We start from the raw sequence: 20016 nt of genomic DNA on the forward strand, positions 1-20016 counted from the left end.
TTTTTTTCTGTTTTGGAGCGTCTTGCTGGGTAGGTATTTGGAAGGCACAAGCAAGACGGTTTGTTTTCGGGACGCCAAGAAGTTTTGCTGTCAGTGTCAGTTTTGTGTTCAGTCGAGGATGGATTACCAACTGGTGAGTTCGTTTCATGCTTGTGATAACACATATTTTCTTGAAAGCGTAACTTTTATGTAATATTAAAACAAACTTTGTATGGTTCGTCACTATAAGTGTCGGCATTATGCTTTTTTCTTATTCAATTTCAATATACATATATTTGTCTCTTTTTGACATTATTAAAAATTATCTTTTGAATTGTTCGACATTGTGAATGTTGACGTATTTTTTAAAACTTCTACCATATCGAGACAAAATGCACAGTAATACTCATATGTAATTTTCAAACAAACTATGTATAGTTCGTCACTACAAGTGTCGGCATTATTCCTGTTTCATATAATTTAAAATATATACATGTAATTTCCAGTTTTCGTCATTAATAAAAACATCTTTTGAATTGTTCGACATTATAGATGTTCACGTATTTTTTAAGCTTCTACCAAAAACTTCTCGAGACAAAAATACAACACTAGCTTTAAATATAAGTCGTATATTTCCCCCTTGTCCATGGATCGCATCATCGACCAGAGGTGACTCCCAGATCTTTTCCTCCCTCACTAATAAACACCCTTCCCGTGGTGATTGTGGAGATGCAGAGGTATTCTCGGTCTCTAGAAGCAACAATCATTACACCCTAACATTCCTTCCCCATCCCAACTGACTGTAAGGACTTGGCCGGCGCCGTTATTGATCAATAATATTAGATCTGCTAAAATTGCACTTCGAGAGTAAGCGGAAACTCCCATCCCTTATTCATTTGGATCGTAGTGCAATTCTTACCAGTTCCGATCAATCACGGAGTAGCAACCATTGACATGTACAGTCAGTCTATGCTATGCTATGCTAAAATTGAATAAAAATATAGCAGTGTTCTTGCAAGTTTAATAAAATTATTGAAAAAAAAATGTTGAGAAGTATGGTTTCTCATTATGAACCTCAAATTGATTATCGCAACGCTTATCAACCTCAGAGTGTTGCCAAATTTTTCAGTATTTTCCAAATTTGAAATTGGTTCATTTGAGGGGGATATAAGCAAAGGGGAAAAAGTGACAAAAATCTGTTTTTTACGTATACTTCGAAATTGGATTAAAAGGGCAAATTGATGTTGAATTTTGCGAAAAAATCACACACCTTCTCTGTGTGAATCGCACTCAGCAGGGAGTTACTAGATAAGGTGCGTCACCCCTACATCTATGTCAATTAGCCTGGGACACGGTTATATGAAGAATTTAGATTCTCGCTCCTGTGCTCTTTTTGGATTGCATTTAGGTCCAATAACAACTGTGCAAAATTTCAGCTCGATTGGTGAAACTATATTTTAGCGCCAGCCGTTCAACCTTTGTATTGGATTTACTGTGAAAACTTACTTTTGCAAAGAAAAATCGCCAGAGGTCGCCCATTGACCTCTATAAAAATTGTGAACACAAATCACAATAGGTATTTCTGCGATGAAGAATACTGCCAAAAACCGCGAAACAATCCGACACTTGTAAAACAAGTTATTCAATGAAAACATTTTAGCAAGGCGACGTTAATTAACACGTAAAGTAATAATAAAAATAACAAAATTTTTGAATAGTATTTGTTTAATAACTTTTTTCACAAGCATCGGATTACTTTGCGGTGTTCGACAATGTTGTTCATCGTAGAAATACCTATCGCAATCTGTGTTCAGAAATTTTATAGAGGTCAATGGGCGACCTCTGGCGATTTTTCTTTGCAAAAGTAAGTTTTCTCATAAGTAATCCCATACAAACTTTGAACGGCTGGCGCATAAATATAGTTTCAGCGATCGAGCTGAAATTTTGCACAGTTTTTATGGGACCTAAATGCAATCCAAAAAGTGCACTGGAACGAGACTCTATTTTTTTTCATATAACCGTGTCCCAGGCTAATGTACAGAAATGCTAATGCTAGAAATATTTTTTTGTGGTATTCTCTTCATGAAATTGATAGACATTTCTCAAGAGTTGTTTGAAAAATTCCCAGTTCTACCTTTCTCGGATTCTTCTAAGAATTTTTATCTTTACGAATTACATAGAAAGCTCACGCAGCGGTGCATTTTACATATCCTGAAAATCCTGAAGACGTTTATCGAGAGTGTAATACAAGTATTTCTAGAATTTATTTCGTTTTTTTTTTTCAAGGTTTATGACGGCAGATTCCTACATCAACATCTTGCGGGAAAATCTTTTTTCGCTGATCCAGACGGGCCTTGAAGAGAAATTCATATTTCTCTAGAAAAACGACCCGAAGCATACTGCCAAGAAGACCACGTCTTTCTTCCGGTCTTGTCGGATTAAACCGCTGGATTGGCCTCCACAAACCCCAGACCTCAACCCCATCGAGAATTTGTGGGCGATTCTCGATGCCAGGGTTGACAAAACTGGTGTTACCAACAAAAATAATTATTTTGAGGCCTTGGAGCGCGCCTGGGAAGAACTAGAACCACAACACCTACAAAACCTGGTGAAAAACAATGCCGAAGCGCCTCCAGCAAGTCATTAAGGCCAAAGGAGGACACATTAACTATTAAATTGCTTTTTATTTTTCTTAAATCATCTTTCCTGGGGCCAAGAAGGAAGTGGGCACTTTATTTTGTCACTATTTTTTTCAATACAAATTGATTTTCTTTTTCTTTGAGTAAATTTTTTTTTATCAAAATTTCGTAAGTGCAACTTTAAAAAAATATCAAAAATAAAATATCAATGAAGATTTAAGTGTGTTAACTTTAATTTGAACCAAATCAATGAGAAAAATTCTAAAACTGGTAAGGTGGGCACTTTATTTTGCCTATCAGTGTATAAATCTCTGAATAAACTTTGGTAGAATTTCTGTATGTATGCTCAAAGATACCGAAAAGAACCTTTTAATGAAATTACTTTGAATTCTTGCTATCCATAAAGAAATTCTGTTGAAAGGATGTAAGTGATCTAGGAAATAATGAAGCAAAGAGGTGTAAGTGTCAAAACTTTGGTTTGGAAAAACGGCTTTTACAGCAGTTTTCATTTCATAAAAATTGTATTGATCAAAAAAAACATCTAAACAAGTCAAATCAATCAATCTAAACAAGTATTGAAGTATTGAATCAATCTTGGAATTGATCCGCCACCACCCCCTCTTTTGATGGAAATCTTGGGTACGCCTATGGCTGTCTTTCTCTGTCGTATGCGCAACAAGGCATTCCCCATTAGCAGCCAATTTGTCTAGTCAATCAACTATTCAAGCTAAGCTCACGCTAATTTTCCAATCTATTAGTAGCATTTCATTCCATTCAATCGCGACCTGCTCTCTCTATGTTACAACGTCAATTCAATAATAATTAATCAGCAACCAATGCAGAGGTAGCTCGGGTAGGCACACTTTGGCTGGAGAATTAAAGAAACCATCCCGTCTGCCTCAAGTTTAGGACCGACGAAGAGCCACCATAGCGGTGCCGCATTGTCGTCGTGACGATACCCGTTTCAACAGCAAACATGTTTGAAGGACTTCCATTCAGTCATTCCTAATCCGCTAAACAGTCAGGTAATCGACCGACGACAGCGACCTACTACAGTAACACTACTGTAGACGAATTCCATGTTAAATCGGTCAGTCACAGAACTCGACCATGTTCGATTTGAAGTAAATTTTACACATGTTTTCGGTATGATAGAATTAGTTTCCATTCTTTAAATAGCCCATGAGCTATTGCATGCAATTTATTTGAACAATTTCTAACTGGAAAACTTGTAGAAGTTGTAAGAAATCGATTGGGTTACGTGAAAAAAAACAAAAACTGAACGATCACTTCTAGAGAAGTAATCAAGAGTTTCCTAATCTATATTTTATCATTAAAACGTTTATATTTCATAAAAAACAACATTTAAAAATGTGACAAAAAGTTGCTCTTGAAAAACTTTTTATTTTAATAGTTTGAAAAGAGACAGATGTCCTTAAAGATTTTATGGTGGAAATTTAAAAATATTAAATTTTGATTATTGTGCAGCTTAAAATTAAAGCTTTATTTTTCTTTTTTTATTGTGAACAATTTATTGCATATTTTTTTACCTAGCTCAAATAGCTACCTATAAATCCTTCATAGAACGTTTTTCTCTATAACCAATAGTTTTGCAGATATGTAGTTTTTATACAAACTGCTTGCAAAAACTCATAGGCCATTTTCAGAAGTTACTCTTGAGTCGGCCATTACGTATAAGAAAACAGTTATTCTATTACACCGAATACATGAACGAAATTTAATCCAAATCGAAGATTATCGGGCACGATTCCTATTAATTTCGACTCATTGTGGATGGAATTCGTCTGTAGCTACCGTGCGGTATGCTTCATCGTGTTTTATCGACTAGCTAGCGATGGTTTTAGTTCTGCTCATCGAAACCGCGTTCACCGCCTGCCAGATTAGACGTGGCGTGGGCGACGATGAGGACGGCGGCGCGGCAGTAATAAATTATTCCGAAATCATGATAGAGCTATTAAAATTTACACTTGAGCTTCGTTGTTGATAGGCAATTAGATTGGTGGTGCGACATATGGGGCTGCCTCCGGGATGGAGTGTAATAATGGTCGGTAGGCAGAAGGCACTTTGTCATTGTTGCCATCTTTGAAGGGGGCAGAATTTATTACTGAAAAAGCGTTACTTTTTATTTTTAATCTGTAAATTGGTTAAGAACTAATCTCTGTATTTTTTCTTCTGGCGTTATCGAATATAATTGAATTTTACAACTTTCAATGTATTTATTAGTTACAAATTTCTTGTTACATTGAGAAGGGTTCCAATAAATTGGTCAGATGAAGTTATTTATCTTGTACTCATGCTAAATAAGAATTTAACTTTCCAAAATCACATTGAGGGCATTCAAGCCAAATGTAACAACTATGTAAAATGTCTTTATCCCCTTATTAATAGAAAATCAAAACTTTGTCCTAAGAACAAGCTTTCGATATTCAAACAAATTTTCAGGCCAGCCATGTTGTATGCTGTACCAATATGGACTAAATGGTATATGGTAAATCGCCAAATGTTGAACGGTTAAGATAGACGTTTTTTTGTTATTTGATTTTCATGGAAATTTTGATAGAAAGGTTGCTAAAAAAGCATTAAACACCGTAGACGATTAATGTCCATTTTTAATTGAAAAAATATATATTTAAAAAGATAGTTCTATACCCAATTGTTGAACACATACATAATCCATTTTATCCTAATGTTGAACGATTGCCGCTAAATGTTGACCGTTTTACTCCCGCATTCATTCAACTTGCAAGTTCGCGCTCCTCGTCGGTTGTGAGGCCAGGGTTAGGTCCGCGAAGCACTTTCCCTGACCACTCTGGGCTGAAACGGAAGTGAATCGTCCCCTACGACACTCCATAGACTTTAGCGGCTTCTCCTAATGTACATTATTTTCGACATTACAGCATCAATCGCGAGATTTAGGTTCTTCTTCTTTCTGGCATTACGTCCCCACTGGGACAGAGCCTGCTGCTCAGCTTAGTGTTCTCATGAGCACTTCCACAGTTATTAACTGAGAGTTTACTGTGCCAATGACCATTTTTGCATGCGTATATCGTGTGGCAGGTACGAAGATACTCTATGCCCTGGGAAGTCGAGAAAATTTCCAACCCGAAAAAATCCTCGACCGGTGGGATTCGAACCCACGACCCTCAGCTTGGTCTTGCTGAATAGCTGCGCGTTTACCGCTACGGCTATTTGAGGTTATACTCCGGAAAAATCGGCTGCCGATGCGTAATTTCAATCATGGTGTAAACATACAAAAGGTGATGGCATTGATGCCATAGTGAAGATAGTGAAATTCGAAAAAAAAGAATCAGAATGGCTATGGGAATGGGATGCAATTAATTATACTTTTCTGAATCGCGTTTTTCACCATTGCAACATACACCATTATAGGATTTTTATAATAATTATTCAACAGATATTTAAAGCAAAAAACAATACTATATTGTGTAATGCAATATTCCATTGCAATATAGGTGTTTGGTACGAAAATAAAAAATCTGGCAATACTGTTGATGAAACCAAGCCTTTCATGTTATGCTAGTGTTCAACAAATGGAAAATGTACGTGAAACGAAAGTGCAATTGAAAATGATTTTATATAATTAATAGATACGAGTAAATTGTACGGATGTTTAGAAAATAACTAAAGTAGACTTTTACTGATATCGTGAATAGGTGCTTAACCCAATATACGTAGTATGTTTTACCACACAGCTTATTTCATAGCAGCCCCAGCTTAAGTTATTTTTTAAGAGAATTGAAATTTTCGTTCCACCTACCGATAAAAATTTTCAATAAATATTTCGTTTCAGAAATTGATGTGCTGATTAAATTTATTGTGTCCAATAGTACAGCTAACTTACAAATTAATCTGTATAATTTATTGAAACTGTAAATTACCCTAGCTGTTGTAATAGCAGGAAGAAAGCTCTGCAGAGGACTCAAAATAAAATTTTGAAAATGATTCTGAAGCTTCCTCCCTGGCAAAGTACCAATGAGTTACATAGAATATCCAATGTTGAAACATTGGAACGAATTCAAATAAAATAATTAATAATTTCAGGCAAAAATCGTTACAATCTTCTATTGCCACGATTAATGCGTTATATATTTAGGTTAAGGTAGGTTACGGCAAATTACATTTATGTAATATGTTGTTAACAAAATAGTAATAAAAGCCTCATTAAGGTTAATCAAATTAAGACGATAGTGTTGTCTAATAACACAGAACACCTAGATATAAGAAACGAATGTAATGTTTAAAATGCTACTAATAAAATAGTACAAAACTTGAAGACGAGGCTTCATTGAACCGTCTCGTCATGGAAACCACCTGTTAAATACCTTATCTCTTAGTTACCCAAACTGTGAAGCCAGTATCAGGGGGCTTGCAAAAAAACTTATTTTATAAGATTACATATATTTTGTTACATTTCCAAATGTTTCCAAAAAACTTCTCATTTATTTTGCAACAGTTATCAAGACATTTTTTTTCATAAAACTATAATGATAGTTTTAAAACAGCAACAAAAGTTTCCAGGTCCTGTTATAATTTATTATTTAAGTCTTGTAGTATTTTGTCTGTGAGGTTCACAATCTCTGTTTTTTGCATTTTAATGGTTGAGATGGAAAACTAGTTTTTTTGGAGGTGCACCACCAGGATTTGGTAGGTTTTCATTGAAGGGACAAAAAAGGGGCCCAAACTCAAAGAAGTTAATGTTACATTTTGGTTGATATTGAGTTAGGTGTATTGAAATTTTCTACTGTTTTCAAGTATTTTGAAGTTATTTTCCGTAAAATAGAAAAAATATCATAGGTATCCGTAGAAGATTGGCTTATATTTTGGCTTCCATACAGTTTTGTGTGGTGTCAAGAATTATTGAAAAACATCAAGGTCGTTATTCTCGAAAGTTCAATAAGTAAGGCAGCAATGTATATTTAACCCAATTTATAATTTATATCAATGTATATTAAACCCCCTCAAATACACTCAAACAATTTACAACTTTGCTAACAAGACAGCAACATTTAAAATTACTGAATGATAGCCTTAAAACTCCAAAGTTTTCATAATTATTCAATTTAAAACTCCATATAGTTTCATACATTTAAGTTAGTAGAAAAAAGTCTCCAAAAAGTCCTCAGTTTTCATCGATAATCCAAAAAATCTTGAAAAATGTCCAACAATTTTGTAGTTTGTTTAAATTTGCTGCATAGAATGTATCTTCATAGATAAAAAAATAATACCTAAGTATATGAAGACATTTTGATAAATTTTGCGAGACGGTTTTGCTGGCTGATAAATACAAAAAAAATATCGTTGAAGAATGGCTACTAAACTAACATAATAAATCAAATTGGAAAAACAAAGTTCGATATTATATCAAATTAACCAGAGTTTGTATTGAAGAGAACTATTTTAGCATCCATAGTAATTTTTATAAACAGACTAAAGGAGTGTCTCCGTTTTTGAGTGAGTTGTTTATGCCATTTTTGAAAGCATTTTGAATAAGAAAATTTGTTACCGAAGCGTTGGACGAGGTATGTGGATAATGTGTTCAGTGTTATCGAGTAGGATTATTTGCTTAAAATTTCAGAAGCAATTAACAGTACACACAAAGATATTGAATTTTCTCATCAAGAGGAAAAGGATAATTAATACTCTACCATTTTTGGATTTGCTAATTACAAGGGAATTGTCTCACTTTCAAGGCTACAAGTGATAGTCGAAATACGCGTATCTGTCAAAGATAATCAATTAAGGCGTAATTAATAGGTACAAGCTACTCAAATCTACATACTTGTTTTTCAAAAAAAAAAATATGGCGTTGTACTGGTATTCATTGGTGAGTCACAAGATATAAGCCTGAGGGGTAGGTGGGACGCGTTTCGGAAAGATTGGGAAGCTATGCCTTAACTTTTCAATATCACTGAACAAAATATATAAACATTCTGTCTCCAGATTATCACCAATATACTATACTATTTCTCGGTGTGTATTGCATGAATATTCTTATGAAGGCCTAGTTATCGTCGAAAACAAGTAGTTCTATCATTCCTGGGAATATTAGCTATTGTATTCTAGTGGAATCTCTTTTTGTTCTCACTATTGCCGCAATTGCTACTATAGCAATAATATCTTACTTCACCTTCACACTAATAAAAAAACGTATAGGTCGAATTCCAATGGGGGTTTGTCTATTTTTAAAAACAAAAACAATAGATGTTTAGTTTTGTTTAACCGAAAACCCAACTTGGCGACACAAACTTCAACAACAGCAGGTAAAATGATCGAAGGACGGGACTAATCGCAATAAGAAGTTCCTCCCCATAATGCAGGTGTCTGCTAAGCAACACGATGTCATAATCGAGTTTTCTTAGCAATCACGTATGAAAATATCAACAAGGACTTTAAAATGAGTCTTCTGAAGATGCGACAATTAGTCTTAGCTGTAAAGCAAGACTACTCGAGGGTAACGGCACAACTTGACAAAACAAAATGAAATGATCCCAGTCTTAAAGAGCGATGTCACGCTAGAGAGTGCAGCCTGTAAACAATTAGCTCAGCAAGTGCTGGAGGATATGATTAAGATCTCTGACTGCAGAAGCGACTCTCCAGTGTAAGTATCTGGATAAGGATAAGGAAAAGGTCCCAGCTATTAACCCGTAGGCTACGGGGCTGACATACAAAATTCAAATTGCTTGTATTTGAGCATAACTCAATATTTTTTTTATGAAATTTGGAGGATTTCTTCACTATGAGTTGTAGTTTCATGAGCTTGAGCTTGAGCTTGATTGGCCGCCCGTGGTAGCTACTCCAGTATCGCCAGATCAGATGCACTTACACAAGGAATCAACCAGATGACTGCTTGGGACTAACAGACACCCTCATAACACCTGTATAAGTGCGGGTGATCTTCTATTTTTTAGGCGATAATGGCGCCTGCCACGTCAGAATGCAGACCAATGCGCAAAGGGGGATGAATTGATGATGCATTAAACTGGCTCCCACAGTTTAAGTATGTACCACTGCGTCTACGCCAGTTCATGCGGGAAGGTTTTACATGATCTGACCATTCGTTTGATTTGATGGCAAACCTGTTATCTGGATTAACCCATTATGTGGCCAGGTCATCCTAAGCCTTTGAAATATTCTTCCTTATTCTTGATTCGCAAATTAATTAAGTTTAATATGGCACAATATAAGTCTCAGAACCAACAATGCAATGGCCACTTCCCCTGAGAAACAGAGTATCCAAAACTACCTGACATGTGATCAAGTCATTCAAAAACGTTTGAATCATCCTTCTTTAGCCTTGATTTGGGAAGTCATGAAGTTTGATATTACGCCAGCTAGGATTCAGAACCGCCAATTTAGTGGCCATTTTTCTTAGGGAACCGGCTATCCGGAACAATCCGGCATGCGGTCAAGTCATTCAAAGACGTTTGAACCTGGGGGGTTGGACGTCCCTTATTTTTCGAAAATGTGAAAATTTATAAGTTCGTCATTGTAAAGTGCTCGTTTTGGTAAGAAAAAAAATCAGGTAAAAATTTGAAATCCGTACATGGTCGCTAAGTGGTCTTCCAACGACCCTAAAGGTATTAGGAGTAAATGACCCCTGTGCGCAAAATCGAGCTCGCTGCTCTAGTGCACGCAGCATGAGATCGAAAAGCCACCAGTAACAAATTGTTCTGCGAGCGTTGATAATCAGCATAGAAGTTCGTTTTCTTTTGGATGATTCGAATATTACGTAACGCAAAATTTGCCAATTTTAGATAAATAAACCGTAACACTACGGAAGTACCCCTTTCTACCCTTGTTGTGTTACGTAATATTGGAACGATCCCTTTGTAGTTATGAATTTTATGTCAGCGTGCAATGTTTTGAAAATATTCACAGTATGAAATATTATTTTATTTAAAATTCGATGCTGATTATCACTTTGTTACTAGTGGCTTTTCGTACTCATGTTGCGTACACTAGAGCAGCGAGCTCGATTTGGCGCACAGGGGTCATCTACACCTAATACCTTTAGGGTCGTTGGGGGACCACTTAGCGTCCACGTACGGACTTCAAATTTTTACCTGATTTTTTTCTTACCAAAACGAGCACTTTACATTGACGAACTTATATCATTTCGCATTTTCGAAAAATAAGGGACGGCCTACTGGAGGGTGCGAAGTCGAATGTTTAGGTCGTTCAAATTGAACAAAATCTTTTCCACGAGTGCTAACCGTTGTTTGTTTGCTAGTCCACAGAAAACCACATTATAAGTACACTCTTAAAATGCTTCACACAAAGCATAATGATTTCAAAGCAGGCGATAAATCCAATCCAAATGACTAAATCAGAAAGTTTCTGGCCGTGTGTTAATTTAAAATATATTTGGAAAATGTTGTAAAAGATTTCTGCATAATTTGGACCAATTTTTTGGCAGTTGTAAATTGAACAACAGTTTTTAGCCTGACGAAATCTAGACCGGTCATCCCTAGGCATACTCGGATCATTTTCATGTACATTTTTGTTTAACAGCAGCCTGGCTGCTTGTGGATTTTCAGTTCGCATCCCCTAGGTTTGAACCATCTTTCGACTTGATTTGCAAATTCATGAAGATTGATATGTCGCAAGCTACGGCTCAGAATCGCCAATATAGGGGGGCTGGGGGCAAGAAGGACACCTTAAGATATATAGGTTCAAATCATGGTTGATTAGCACAATTTTTGAAGATTATTCCAATGTAGGGGCAAGCTCAGCTCTTGTTCTAAATGATGTTATCGATAGATTACAAAAATATAAGAAACACATGATGATTTGAGATTTTTGAAAATGTCCCTTCTTATGAGGTTTTTAAACGAGGCACGGGGCAAGAGTGCCACTCGTATGGGGCAAGAAGACCACCAGAGCAAAATGTCACAAAATTTGTATATTATTATTTCCCCGCCTAAAGGATAAATTGTGCAGTAAGTAAAGATAAAAACTGAGAGATAAAAGTTGACTTATAGTTAAAAAGAAATTTTACGAAATTAATTTAGTTTTCATCTCATTTGACTGCAACAAAAATGGTAAACATTTTCAGAAATCATTTTGAGTGTCCAAGATGGTTTATTTTGATTTTATTTAGTAGGAAACATTGATTGAATGCAATATTAAACAAGAAAAATAAAAGTTCATTTGATTTTATATGAGAAAATTGCGGTGTCCCTCTTGCCCCATAAGGCATACTTTTATTATATATGTAAAATTTAATGTCAAAATGACTTTTTCGAAAAAAAATCCTCACAGCTATATTAAACATTTGAAAATCAGCAATACTGTGCGGAAAAATCAATATGTTTTGTATTTATTGGGAGTCAAACCTTGTTTTCCAGTTTTACATTCTTATAATACCGTCGTTGGGGGTGACAATGGGTCAAAAAGGGATATGTGCGATTTATTTTTTGAATAACTATCGCAATTTAACTCCAATAAACTTCAAATTTGGTGTGTATGTACTTTGATGGTACATTAACAACTGTTCAAAAAATTAAAGACAAATATTTATTCACAGCGGCACCACAAGTGAATGAAAAATGACCCAATCTCACCCCATAGAGGGGGTGACATTGGGTCACTGTTATTGAAATAACTTGTTTTTGAGAATATGATTTCAAAACCATTCACAACTGAAAAATATTGACAAAAAACGATGCAAATGAGACAAAAAGATATCTAAGATGTTTCACAAGTATGATAAACCCACTTAAGAGAAAGATTACACTGAAAATTGAAGAGCTATGAGAAAATATATGTAAACCCAACATTTATCGTCAAGTTTACATAAATTTTCTTGGTTTTTCCCTCAAATTGTCTTCAAAGTCTCATCTCCATTGCTATAAAGCCCATTCAGGTTCCCCAAAGGTGTACTGAAACAGTGATTGTTTTAAACCTGCGCAAATAGTTAAATTTCGGTGCGACATTCCACGATCAATAAATTTCACTCAGAAGTTGACGTCATAATCCCAGTATTTCAGTGATCCAAATCATTTGTACTTCCGTGAGATGTTTCTATAATATGAAAACACTGATAAATAATCAAATTTAGAAAAAACATCCTTTTGATAAAAATTTACGATGTTGCTGCACACGAAACACAGTTGCTGGTTTGAGAAGTTGTCAAAATGCGTTGTATTGTTATTCAATGCACGAAATACTCAAGTAGACTTGTTTGATGTTTCAGAGATGCTGTATTTAGAAAGAATAAACACATCTTAATGAAAAAATAGAACACCCGGCACCGTAAAATGTCAAAAAAGTGGACTTGGAATTTCATTTATCATCGTTCTTGCTTGACCCAATCTCACCCCCATTTTCAATGTTTTAGACATCGTACCGAAAAAAATGATTTTTTTGTGGGAAAATCAAACAGATTCCGGAAAATACCTGTGATGTGTAATGAAAAGACTTTCAACATTCTACTAATACAACGATTGAGGCTAGAGTACATGCGTGATACTTTGTACAGGAGAAATTTAATGTTGTAAATTTTATCTAGTTTCAACATGCAAGTTTATTGATGCAGTAAACAAAAACTACTATTTCTGAAAATTAATATTGTTATGAATTATGTGTAATAATATGTTCCCTAACATATGAATTATTAATTTTAGTAATATCAGCGTTATTAGCTGAAATATTTCACAAAACATATTTTTCCGTTTTGACCCAATCTCACCCCCTAGACCCATTGTCACCCCCATCGACGGTATTTCGCATATTTTGCGTTGGTGAGTTAAAGACATTTTTTCTAATTTTTTGTACTAAACATTTTTAACTGTAATATTAACACAACCCTCAATTAGTACTCAATTTATACTTATCCGGCGTTAAACATCAAAAAATTGATTTGAACTACGTGAAATTAGAGGTGGCACTCTTGCCCCGGGTGTCCTTCTTGCCCCATGTCCCCCTAATTACCATTTCGCCAGGGAACCGGGTATTTCGCATTCTATTCTTCTTTAGACTTAGTTTGCTAAATCATGAACTTTGATGTGCCGCAAGCCATGGACTTGAACTTAAAGTAATTGCTGATTCTTTAAGTTGGATTACCTCAGTACTTTCCGTGATAAATCCGGAATAACTATAATTTTCGAATCGATGACCGATGTACTTCTGTACGATTGGAGGGTACCTACATGGAAATTCAAAATAAAAATAAGCACAGACAGTTTGTGAAGGATATTGTTGAAAAGAGTGGGGGTTCAAGGTAACATTACATATCGTATGACATTTCTAAAGCTTTGCAGATGTCTCTAGAGGCTTGGTAATAATACATATTGAAAATAAGTGAGGAACAGCACCAGTAGATTGAATAGATATTGTAAATCTTGTCATCAGAGTAGTTTAAAATTCATAGGGTGCCGGTGCCATTAGTGGACTACCTAAGCTATGAAAATCATAACAAAATAACGAAAAGCCTTAACAGAGATCTTTTGGCGTCAACAGAAAGATTTCAACCTCTAGTATATGGGAAAAATATAGAAAGAGTGATAAAACTAATATTTTAACATAAAATCGCTTGAGCCACTATTGGTACACGTGTTCCAGTAGTTGCGCTAGTGCTCCAGTAGTAGACGTTCGGGAATGATACAAGGAATATTAATCAAAATGGTAAATTTTTACATAGGTTTAACATTTTTCCCTCGGAACAGAAATTAATATCTATCGAATGAAGCATAAAGATCATCTCTAGGGCTTTTCTTCATTTTTATACATCCATTTTAAAAACTGCTTCCATCCGTTGATCCACTACTGGAACACGACGGCTACTACTGGTGCAAGAGAACAAATTATTTGCATAAACTTAATTATTTATATCACTTTTTGATAAAATAAAAAGCTGAAATTTGGCAAATCGACTAAACTAGAGACGATCTATCCACCAAAAATACCACATGTCGTTTTTATCGAAAAATATTCGTTTTATTCCATAGTCCAATCTACTGGTACATGACAACCATTGGTACCGGCACCCTAGTACAACCAATAAGCTCATAAACAATTTTTTGGCCTACAACGGAATTTTATGATCAAATATGGATTTATTAAAAACATCTTCTTTGAATAATAGGTCAAGCTGTAGGGTAACGGTCGTATTTTGGACTCCCTAAGAAAGTGATTTTAGTTTTTTGTCCCAATTAATTTATTGCACAGCGTAACCAAGTCAAAGATCATGCCAAAATGTAGAGAAAAACTTCCTCTACGAGATAAAAATGCCCAAACGGTCATGTAGGATCTATTTGAATTGTGAAGCACTGTTTTTCATTATGTTAGACACACCAATACATTTAGGACCCTCCAAGTATATATTTTGGACACCCGACATTTTTATCGTTTGGCGACTAACTCCACGACATTGGTTGTATAATATGTTTGCCCATAGTCTAATCAATCGATTGACAATGGAAAGCCGAAGAAATTCTGCGCTTTTGGTTCAGAAATTTGAAAAAAGGTTTTAGTTTACATTTGAAAAAAGTCTGACAGCTTCAATTTCTGTGTGTAACGTGTTGTAACGGTTGCATGGAAGAACCGATTTTAAGAAATTAATTTCAGATAAAATTAACACATTTTCTATGTTTGTACATGTTTGTATGTTTGTTAATGCAAGTGCGGAAAAGTCCTATCTTTTCAAATGGCATGCCAATTGTGTTGGTCTATTGATTTAAACTGGGAAATTTTCAGGAAATGGCCCAGAGGGTCCTGTTCTCTTTTTGTATGAAAACATTTCGTTTTCAAATGATATATGAGTTCTAAAAGGAAGTTTATGTGATTTTACCCTACCTGACCCAGAGATGTTCTGGAATAACTTTGTCAACAATGTTCCGATTGTATACTTTTCCATCACTCATGAAACTGTATTTTGTATGTCAGTCCTGTAGCATAGAAAGAGACCATAGGGTGCTCAGGTGGCGGCGATTTCGCTGACAATTACCAAGAGCACATTTTGCTTAATTTGCTTCAATGTCCCAATAATTGTTGAGTTGAGATATTTCAAATTAAGTTTTGACTGATTCTTACTCCCTAAGCCCATTGTCACCTACACCGACTGCATTTAAAACCTAGTATGTACCTAATTTAAAATTATCAGTTCTTGTTCTGAACGTTGCCAGTGAACATCTAAATTGTGATTAATCTTTCCTAACTTGAAGCAAAAGGATGTAATGATATGTACTGTTACATAAGTTTTCACGAGAAACATCGTAGCGAATCACGATGTAGACGATGTCTTTGTTCAAACAATATCCTACCTGGCGAATGAATATCTGTCTATGGATGGATACAGCATGCTGCTTGATTTCATTTCGCCACACATTCGGGAGCCCGAGAGGTTCTCTTGATACTCTAACCGAGCCTTCATCATAATACCATGTCTGTGGGAGGCAGCCTGGCAACATAATACGCGGCGAGGCAAAGGTGCGAAAACGCCTCCGCCTTAAACGTTTGTAATCCTTCGCCATAATCCTCTTTGCCACATTGCCTGGCTGGCTGGGCCCTTCTAACGATGTGATTTGCCTCCGGCGGCGGTGACGACGGAAGAATGGCGCTTGCTTCTATATGCACGCCTGTTCGTTCACTCATTTCGAGCCCAGTGGAACGAGTTATTCCACCCCATTTTATAGCCCTACGCCCCGCTAACCTTCAACCACAAGATAGATGTAAGCACGTTGCCTTGAGACGAATTCCATCCAGAATGACTCGAAATTATTAGAAATCGTGTCTGGTAATCTTCGATTTGGATTAAGTTTTACACTTTTTTTTATGGTAGAATAAGTATTTTCATAGAAAAACGGTTAATTTGACTCAAGAATAACTTCAGAAAATATCTTATGGGTTTTTGAATGCATCTTATTTTAATATTTCTAGCTCGAAACTGTTGAGATTTATCCTACCACACCGAAAAAATGTGTAAGATTTACTGCAAGTCGAAGATGGTCTGGTTCTGTAGCTGACCGATTTATATGGAATTCGTCTTACAGTCTCTCTCGCCATATCTCATCGGCCAAACCGTCCCCCACCCACGCGAATCACGCTTCTCTTCCAGCTTATCGTATTAATTAATTTGTTGTTGCAATGTACTAAATGGTTCCGCTTTTTTCTTTTTCCTACCTTAATGCGCCCATCATCTATGCTTCAATCTGCCGCAGGACGTGGGATTTCAAACATCTGAATCCAACGTGGAACTTTTTGGCGGAGCTCGGAGGGAAGGTGCGTTCCCTGCTGGCCATCATGGAACATCCGATCAATATGGCTCATCTGGCGAAACTCTTCGCGGCACAGCTTGTCCAGTCCTGCAACTTTGACGTAAGTATTAAGTGGGAAAGTGTACTTTTGCATTATGCATTAAATATTGAATTCAAATAGATGCACAATTATGAATGACGTGGAAACTTTCAACATAGTTCCATTATGGCGTAATATACAGTGGCTGAAAAAACGATAAGACATCTACTGCGAAAACAATTCAACTCTCCGATTTTTTTTTGTTTTTCTTTCTAATAAGGTCGGTTTTCCATTAGTAAACAGTCCCCTATAGTCGCACTAGTATTTTTTTACGGTCGTTTTCCTATAAATCGTAGAAACATATTTGTTGACATGAAGGTCCGGAGCTATTTATCTAATGTCGTCAAACTAACGTCGAACAAATTGTAGTTCGGTCGAACCCGAATCGGGTTGGGGTTGCAACTGTGATTGTTTTGTCCGTCACTGTATACACAAGCAGATTGAAAAACTTTACACACCGGGCTAATGTGCTCCTGTCATCATTTTGCCATCTCATCATATTCCTGGCAACTCACAAATCTAAAATCGATTCGGTTCCCTCAGCAACAAGCAGATGCGATATGCTCTCATCCTTCCACATGCTAATCGCTTCCACCTAATCACGCTTTTATCAACACTTTTATTTTATCGTCTTGCCAACAGAACGCAGCCTCGGAACTGGCGATGGATCTGCCGAATGTGGACCCGGCCAAGTTGGTCAAGTTGCGGCAGCGCTTGGTTGCCCCCAGCCAATTCTCCACCCAGTATCTGTTCCCCGGAAGTCAGGCGTTTTTCCGTGATTTTATCATTGCCAGTGAGAGCAACCAAACGTTCATCGAGCAGCTGAAGGCCGTGCTGATCCACGAACTGCTCGAAATGAACGGCTCCTCGTACGAGGTGCTCAATGTGTCCAGCTCAGATAATCAGCACGATTGCGAATATGTGGTAAGTCGTGGTGCTTTTACGTACAATTAGATATGCTGCTGGGGGAGTTTTATGGCGTTAACAGTGGCGTTTGAGTTGGTCGTACTCATTGGCGTAGCTAGTATGTTTTTCAAGTATCTTTAACCATCCCTCTACATGTTCCATTTGTCCATTAAAAACAATATTCCTGCATTTCTTTAGAAAAGGAAAGAAATTTTAAAAAGTCTGATGGGTGATTCTTCCACACTGTTCCACTGTTCCTACGTCTATTTTTTTTCAGAATTTCTCTCGTAACATAAGAGTTGCATAAATTAAACAAAAATTACTCTAGAATATCCACCATTCACTCTTACAGGGACTCTTCTTGCAATTTATACACTGTTTACAACAACATTTTTTTTAGTTCTTCATTGTGGTTTTATTAAACAAAATTTACTCCTATTTCATTATCTCCTGACTTTCTTCAATTAATCACCAAAAAATCTCTCTAGGGATTCCAACAAGATTTCTATGATAGATACCTTTAAAAATTGTCATAAGGATTCGTACTGATATCGTACTAATGTATTCTCCAGTAAATCTGTCAGGAATTTACTTAAAAAAAAATTCGAAGATATCCTCAAAATATATTTTTAGTAATTTTCAGGGTTTTCTGCAGATTCTGAAAATTTAGTGAGATGCCATTCTTAAATTATCAAATAATTCGTTTATTGCTTTCTCTTCGAATATTGAAAGCAAAATGGTCTTGGTATACGACCCCTTTTTTTTGTTTTTCTTTTTTCGAAATGTGTGTAAATTGTACCTGAGATTCATCCCAGATTATTTCAGGAATCATTTTATGAATACTTTCAACAAGTTCTATAGAGATCTTCGCATAGATCTCCTAATAACAGTGTTGTCAAGGGATTCGCCTTAATCCTCTTTTTCCTTAGTTGCTCCAGAGCTCCATTGCTTTCCGACGAACTTGAGACACACCGAAACAGATCAACGATTTGCAATAGTCACTAGCCTATTAAGGCCGCACGGGACGTCATCATAATCACCCTATCCATTTCAAGAAGCAAATCCCAAGAACCACTCCATATATCGATGCAAAAATGTATCACTATGATTCTATATATGTAGTGCACAACTCGATAAATTTTCAGCTTCATCGGTTCACTAAAACTCGAGATTTGCTTCCACAAAGTTTTGATGATTATTGTTAGAGTGAGACGAAAGATAGGGAAAACAACACGGTCTCCCGTGTCCCCTTAATTCATACTCATTAGATTAATCCAATAGTCAAGTAGCTATTTCCATCTTTAAAAAAATGATAAACAATCATTTTATTATTGAAAAACAGTATAGCAAATTAAATTTTCAATATTGTTTGTTCGAAAAACGTTTGTTGTTTGTTGGAAAAACGCTGTTTTTTAAGGTCGCGGAAAGGGTGTGATGGGAAACCGTAAAAAACTCCTTCTATTTTTTCATTAATTCCTCCAGAGATTTTGGATTTTTCATTTTATAAAGTAGCCACCTTGAGCATGCTTTATCTTTTTAATTCATCAATGAATTCACAATCGGTTTTCTATACATCGGTTAACTTATAATGAGCAATGATGTGGGAATGAAAGTGCTATCGAAATAATCGAATATTAATGGAATAATCCCAAATATTTAGGACGGTCACTTTTTTAAAAATTAATGATTGTTGGATAATGTCTGAAAAACTTGGCAATCTACTTTAATAGTATGATTACAGTTAATTCTTTTCTGAAGGGACCATCGAGTTAGGCAGGTATCGAGTTACAGAAAACAAAATCAGTGCAACTGCGATCCAAGGGATCATCGAGGTATCCATGAAAACCAACTTTTACTACTCGATATCGAAATACGAAATATCGAGCAACGGAGAGTTGATTGTTGTTAGAAGTCTTCCGAAAAAAAAAATCAAGTTTATGAGGGTAATATTTATTAAGATACAAAAATACAGTTTTAAAGCCATTGGTTAACGAAAAATATTTCAAATTTAAAGGGAACTAAGAAGAGTCGATTTTTTAGGTTTGAAGTTGCCTAGCCTCAGGGATCTCAGGAAATAAAGGCCGAGTATCAGTAAATCGTGCTTCGTTGCTAAGCAACCGAATAATTTGTTAGCTGAGTCTAGGTTAAAATTGAA

The 20016-nt window shown here is 35.9% G+C and overlaps 1 protein-coding gene across 1 annotated transcript in view; it reads left to right on the forward strand.

The window, feature by feature from the left end:
- Nucleotides 1–20016, forward strand: part of LOC5565687 (protein disks lost) — a 286162-nt gene that overhangs the window by 145907 nt on the left and 120239 nt on the right. The window contains exons 4-5 of the mRNA XM_021844895.1: nucleotides 16820–16976; nucleotides 17598–17879. Of these exons, the coding sequence (XP_021700587.1) occupies nucleotides 16820–16976; nucleotides 17598–17879 (439 nt within the window). The remainder of the gene's footprint in view (nucleotides 1–16819; nucleotides 16977–17597; nucleotides 17880–20016) is intronic.

The sequence above is a fragment of the Aedes aegypti genome, chromosome 2 (assembly GCF_002204515.2).
Source record: "Aedes aegypti strain LVP_AGWG chromosome 2, AaegL5.0 Primary Assembly, whole genome shotgun sequence".
Classification (NCBI taxonomy): Eukaryota; Metazoa; Arthropoda; class Insecta; order Diptera; family Culicidae; genus Aedes; species Aedes aegypti.